Source organism: Perognathus longimembris, chromosome 9 (genome assembly GCF_023159225.1).
Source record: "Perognathus longimembris pacificus isolate PPM17 chromosome 9, ASM2315922v1, whole genome shotgun sequence".
Taxonomy (NCBI): Eukaryota; Metazoa; Chordata; class Mammalia; order Rodentia; family Heteromyidae; genus Perognathus; species Perognathus longimembris.
In genome coordinates this window covers 9,433,444-9,439,669 of record NC_063169.1, presented here as the reverse complement: position 1 = coordinate 9,439,669, position 6,226 = coordinate 9,433,444, and the positions used below count along the sequence as shown (strand labels likewise).

Sequence of the window (6,226 nt, the reverse complement as noted above, 5' to 3'; positions counted from 1 at the left end):
AAATGGAACAATGGCTATGTACATCTTAAAATGCCATACTGTAAGGAGCTGTCTCCCTGGTTGGATGCGGTCCTTTAAGATGGAGTCACAAAATAAAATGGAGTCTGGAAGCTAAGAGTGAACTCTTGGATGGTGAAATTTGACAAGCCCTAGTGCACTCTCCTTGGATATTTTTGTTGCTCTAAAATTCTGTATGGTGTCAACTCATCTTTCCTAGCCCTAAGCCTTGGCCGCACTGATCTTCTTATTTTATCCATACTTTTTACCTTTTCTAAAATAGTTCAAACCATACAGAACTGATCCTCCTCAGGTGGATGTTCTTCCATGTAGAAACAGACACTCAAGGCTCTTGCATGTCTTTTATTGGAGTGACAATTCATTTCAATAGTGAATTTTATTAAATTGTCTGGATATATCATAGTTTATCCATCCACCACTATCTTGGTTGCTTTTAGCTTTTGAAAATTGGGAATAATGTTGCGACAAACATCTATGTGAAAATGATTATGTAAATATACAGTTTTGAGTCCTTTAGACAAATATCCATGTGTACAATTGCTGGAAAGTATGGTCAGAATATTGTGGGATGGGGTATAGTATTAGAATTAGGTAAGTCTCAGCACTGACATCATTCAGTCAGGAGAGGAGGGGAGAGGGAAGGCAGGGGAGTAGAGGGCAGGGGAGAAGAGGAGAGGAGAAGGGAGGAGAGAAGAGGAGAGGGCAGGAGGGGGAGGGGAAAAGAAAAGACAGAACAGGAAAGCACAAGATAACAGGACAGGACAAGATGGGAGAGGATAGTTGTATGGTCAGCACAGAAACAGAGGGAATAAGGAGGAGCAAAAGCAGCAGTGATACAACACACTGGGTTGAAAATGAACTATGCAAGTGACGGGTGGGGACAGCAGAGAAAACCTGAGTGACAGTGAGAAAACAGGTAACATTGCTCAAAAAGAAATGGGCTCTTCATTGGACTTATGGAACCGTAGCTCTGTACAGCACCTTTACAAACAAAGAATAAATCAAAAGAACCCTAACATACAATACATCCTCAACAGTAAAGTAACAAACCGAGAACACTAAATGTAAACAAGGAGGTGGAGCAATAGCAACTCTTACTCCTTAGCAGTAGTCAGAAACTTCAGAAAATGGGAAACTGAAATAGGGAAAGAATAGCAGTAGCACCAAATGCCGGCAAGTAGGATAAAGGTCCAGAAAGACATTTGGGCGATTACTTTTTTTTTTTTTACAAAACTAAAAAATAGTTTTAGCGTATAACCCTTGGTGTTTTGAGATGGAATTTGAGATTAGCTTCAAGATCACCATCTTCCTTCCTGTGTCTCCTAAGCGGTGGGACTAAAGGCATGCAGCCCCATGTGGACACACCTTTCACTTTTTTCTGGCTACATGGATTATGCTCAGGGGTTCAGACTCGCTCTTCTTGCTTGCTCCGCTGTCTCTCTACATCTGAACCATGCCTCCAGCCCAGCTCTTTACTGACCATTCTGGAGATGTAGACTCCCTGGATTTTTCACACAGCACTGTTTTGACTGGCTTTCTGTCCACTGCCAAAGTCGGTCTCAGTGAGATGGGATACATTTCACTTTATTGCTAAGTACTGACGTTTTTACTGTCCTTAGAAAACCCATCAAATTCCTCACTGTCTTCAGTGAATAATTAGAAGAACTAGAAAGAAAAAGAAAACATAGATTCAAAAAATAAATCCAGGATAGTTTTCATAATTCAGCTTTCAATAGCCTGAAAATGTCTGAATTAGCCTCCACATGGGTAGGACCTGAGGAACTATGCTTTCAGGAGACCAGTGTCTACTGCAGAAGAGAAGCTATTTGGCTCTAAATTGAAAGGACTCTGCTTGTGAACCATGAACTGAGATTTCTCCAGTTAGGTAGAGAAACAAATAATCCGTGGAAGGAGACCGCAAGCACAAACCATCAGGTAAAGAAGCAAATGCCATCAGTGCAGCAATGTTCCCTTTCCCTTCTCCTCTCCTATCCTCGCTATCCTCTTACTTGCTCCCCCATCTTGTCCTGACCCGTTGTCTTCTCCTGTTCTGTCTTCTCCTCTTCTTCCCTTATCCTATCCTGTCCTATCTGCTGTCAGTACTGAAACTTCGCAGCACTAATACTGTACCACACCCCAAATGCTTTGCTTTTATTAACTCTTACTTTGAGATAGTTTCAGGATAATTGTGCCCAGCTCCCTCCATTCTCCATTCTCCTTGCTCCCTATCCTGTGTAGATGGGACAGAAAATCAACTCCTAGGCCCATTCTGGAACCATTTTTGTTCCAGCACAAGACCCAAGGTCCCTATCCTGTGTAGATGGGACAGAAAATCAACTCCTAGGCCCATTCGGGAACCATTTTTGTTCCAGCACAAGACCCAAGGTCACGCTCAGTACATCTTTTGTGAAATCACAGTGATGACAAGTTTGTATTTCTAGGCCTCAGGAAACTGGGTTGTGTTATCTAGTTTATCAGAAAGATTTGAATCCAGAGTAGAGGAATCTAAGAATGAATTATCAGTGCCTGAGTGAATTATCTCTGAAGGACTTGAGGGCTAGTTCAGCCTCTCTAGGGTGGGTCTAGGGTGGGGACGAGTGGATTAGATGAGGGAGAATATAAAACACAGAGCTTGGGATCTTCTTCATCTCTGCACCCAGCTACTTGGACTTGCTCCGTGCAGAGTAAAGCCGGGGTAAAGGACAACATGGACATGTGCTCTCTCAGCATGGGAGCATGGTGGACCGAGCCTGAAAATTTCAGTGCTCCATTGGTTTTCTACCTGGAAGAGGAGCAGGAGGAGGAGATTTTCGGTAGGCGACCCCAGTGCCATCTCTTGTCTTCACCCTATCCACCTCTCCCTGTGCTCCCTCTTTGATCCATACTAGGCCCCCGCCATCCGGGCACCTGACCCCCAGTTCTGTTGGGGGTTTTCCTGTTCTTCCTGTCCTCTTCTGTTCCTAGGACAGGAGGACAGATACCTTCGCTGCATGGAGGAGCACAGCCACACCCTCATTCAGCTGGAGCCCTGGTTCACCGTCACAGGCCACACTCGAGTCACCGTGGTGGGGCCCCCAAGGGCCAGGCAATGGCTGATGGGCATGATATGGCTTTTGGAGCACAAGGACTTTCACTATCGAGCTCGAGGTAAGTGTCTATGACCTAGTTTGCAGTCAAAGCCTTGCTGCTCATACATGGCATCTTAAAGACTTGGACTGCTCAGGAACCTGAGAATCACATGTTCCCAAGCCCCCTGGAGGGCAGAGGCCCAGGGTTAACCATATTTGGAATCAAGTCATTGAGAGAGAAAGTGGGGAGGGGGCATACAAATGGGGCCCCATGGGTTGGGCTGGAATATCTCCTACCCCTCCCTTCGTTCCCTTCCATCCACACAGGCTTCTTGACTGGGCTCCTAGACTCTGACCATTCTTCTCCCTGCCCAGGCTACCAGATGCTGCAAAGTGTCCGGAGCCAGCCACTAACCAAAGAAGACTTGGCCGCCTGCCTCCGTGTGCAGCTGGACTCCTTGGTGGTGAAAGGCTACCAGGACAAGTGATTCACTTTCCTCAGGCTTCCTCCAGCCAAGTGCTTGCTTGCCTTGGGCTTCCGTGGGCTTCGGTGCACTTCTTGGTCCCTGGAGGACCAGCCTGCTCTGGACAGCTCAGTGAAGACATGGCGCAGACAGTGGTGGAGGGTGACATTTTTGGCTGTGTTGTCTCCCCCGGGAAGTCTAGGCACATAGGTGAGAGGCGTCTTCTAAAGTGTGTATTCTGCTGGTGAAGGAGATCCAGCAACACCCGTGGTGCAATCTGCATTGCCTCGACGTCACTCCCTCTCCCCCTCTTTATTTCTCACAAGCTTCTCCAGTGCACTCATTTCCCCCAGAATCCCTCCCAACGTCTAACAAACACAGTCTCTTCCAAGAGACCTCAGATTTTCACATTTCCAGATTGTTTATACATGTTTCCCTTTGCAGTCGTGAATCATGTTGTGCTCTTGTCTCCGGAATCAGTGTGCTCCCCGAACGGGGAAATCCTGGCAAAAATGTCACTTTACCTGCCATCTCCAAGCCTCCTGTACAACTAGATACAGTGACTCTCTACCTACCAACTGGAATAAAAATAACTAAGAAGTATGCATGGTGGATGAGGCCTCTAATCCTAGCTTCTTAGGTTGGTGTATGAAGCCAGCCCATGCAGGAATATTTGGGAGACTCTTATCTCTAATGAACCAGCACAAAGCTTGAAAGGGAAGTATGGCTCAGGAGGTAGGGTGCCAGTCTTCCAGGGAAAATAGCCGAGACAAGGCCCAGGCTATGAGTTCAAGCACCAGTACTGCCTTCACCCCACCCCACACCCCACCCCACCCCAAATCAAAAAGCTTTAGGCTGTCAGGAAAAGGGCAGGTCACCAGTCCACTGATGAATCTGGGGGAAGTGGCACAGCTGTAGCTTGGATCCCCAAGTTTGAGATGGGGGAACCCACTGTCCCCGCCTGGGTGCCCTGGGACACACGTGTCCAGGAGTGTGTGTTTGCGTGTGACTGCAGGAATGAACATGAGGGAAAAGCCTTAGGTCACCCGCTCTTCCCTGGCTGCCCCTCTCATCAGCACCTCAAGGCTAAAAGGTCAGAATATTTAGGAAGTCCCCGGGCTTCCTGTAGTGCTTGGAAATAAAGTCGATAGTCTTTCACTCTTTCTGTAAAGGATCGTTGATGGGTTTTGTGTGTGGATATTACCGGGTTCTTCAACTCGGGGCCCTGAACTCTCCCTTGAGCCACAGCCGCAGTTGCAGCTTTGTGCAGGTTACTTGGAGATAGGAGTCTCACAGGGGTCTCTGCCCAGCCTGGCTGGGAACCTTGATTCTCACCCTTCCCCTTCCGAGTTAGCCAGGCTTGGAGGTGAAGAGGTGAGTACCACGGGCCCTGGTTTTCCCTTCAAGTATTAAACTTGTGTCAGCAGGATCCTCTCTTCTAAACACTTTCTCCCACTTCTCCCTAAATGTCACAGATTACAGACAAGTTCTTCCTGGAGAGGAACTTAGTCAGCAGGGAAGATTCTAATAATGGAGGAAATCCTCCCAGAGATTTTTGGTCTTTGAGAATTCCTAAATGCCGGGGAAGGGACATGAGGGAATCCCTGCGCTTAGAGCCTAAAGAAAGGAAAGAAGAAAGATCAAGCGTGTGAGACCAGCCTTGGCTATGGACAGGCAGGATATTCTTCCTCTCTCTGTCTCTCTCTCTCTCTTCCTTGCTCTCCCTGGCTCTCTCTCTCTATCAAAAAAGAAATCAGATCTTATGGGTTACACATGTAATCCTAGCAAATAGAGACAGCTCGGAAACCTCTTCATTTGAAGACAGCAGCTCAATAAAGTTGACATAAGAAAGACACAAGAAGATGTTCTTATCTGTTATGACCTGTTTTGTGAGAAACAAGAAGGCACTGGGACCCATCTCCACTGTGAAGAACAGTGCTGTGGAGTCTTCCAGGTGGAAGCCGAGCTGCTTACCTCCAGCCAGGCTCACAAACCCTATGGGAAGGATGGAAGGAAGGCAGGCAGTGGTGGACTTCCTCTTCCTCTTTCTGTGGCCACTTGAACAAGTCCTGTGTGAGGGATGAGTCTAGGGGCGGGCCATGTAGGGGACACAGCAGTGATCTTCCTGCTTGGCTCTGTTCTGATGAGAGCCCACAGCTGGCCACGCCCACATCCTGGATCTCAGCATCCTCTCCTAGTTTCACTGCAGGCACACATGGGGAAAGCAATGTCATTGACTCATCTTCACAGGGCCTTAGCTGTAAGCATAGGGGTACATTCACTCCTTCTCTCTGGAAATCTGTCCTGGGAACAACCCTACCTTTCCCGTCTCCATGCACCTCGAGCCCTTGGGAAAAAGACATTTGGAATGGGAATGGGGAAGGACATGAAGTTGGGTACAGTTACATCGCAGCAGCTCAGCTCAGGTCCCACCTCTGTGCTTCCCCGGTGTCGGTGCTGAGACTCCAGCGTGGCCACTCCCGAGAAGTTTTGAGTCTTGGGCTTCTGCAGTAGGGAGAAGGGACTCCATTCCAGGTGCTCAGAAGCCTCACCAGGTGCCCACGTGGTCCAGTCCCAGTTCCTAAAGAGTCCCAGAACAGTTCTCTTGGAGGCAGGGCTGCTAGAAAGGATGTTTGGGGAGCATGGGAATGGGAGGGGCTTGCAAAGTCCTCCTAC

At 47.9% G+C, this 6,226-nt stretch overlaps 1 protein-coding gene across 1 annotated transcript; it reads left to right on the top strand.

Moving 5' to 3' along the window:
• Positions 1 to 2,725: 2,725 nt before the first annotated feature.
• On the top strand, positions 2,726 to 3,574 carry LOC125357532 (putative KHDC1-like protein). Its single transcript, XM_048354510.1, has 3 exons — positions 2,726 to 2,831; positions 2,983 to 3,165; positions 3,462 to 3,574. The coding sequence occupies exons 1-3, from the start codon at positions 2,726 to 2,728 to the stop codon at positions 3,572 to 3,574; spliced, it is 402 nt and encodes a 133-aa protein (XP_048210467.1).
• The last annotated feature ends 2,652 nt before the right edge of the window (positions 3,575 to 6,226 follow it).

Coding starts and splice junctions, on each gene's coding strand:
- LOC125357532 (XM_048354510.1), top strand. CDS start 2,726: ATGGACATGTGCTCTCTCAGCATGGGAGCATGGTGGACCGAGCCTGAA. Junction 2,832..2,982: donor GCAGGAGGAGGAGATTTTCG/GTAGGCGACCCC, acceptor TTCTGTTCCTAG/GACAGGAGGACAGATACCTT. Junction 3,166..3,461: donor CTTTCACTATCGAGCTCGAG/GTAAGTGTCTAT, acceptor CTCCCTGCCCAG/GCTACCAGATGCTGCAAAGT.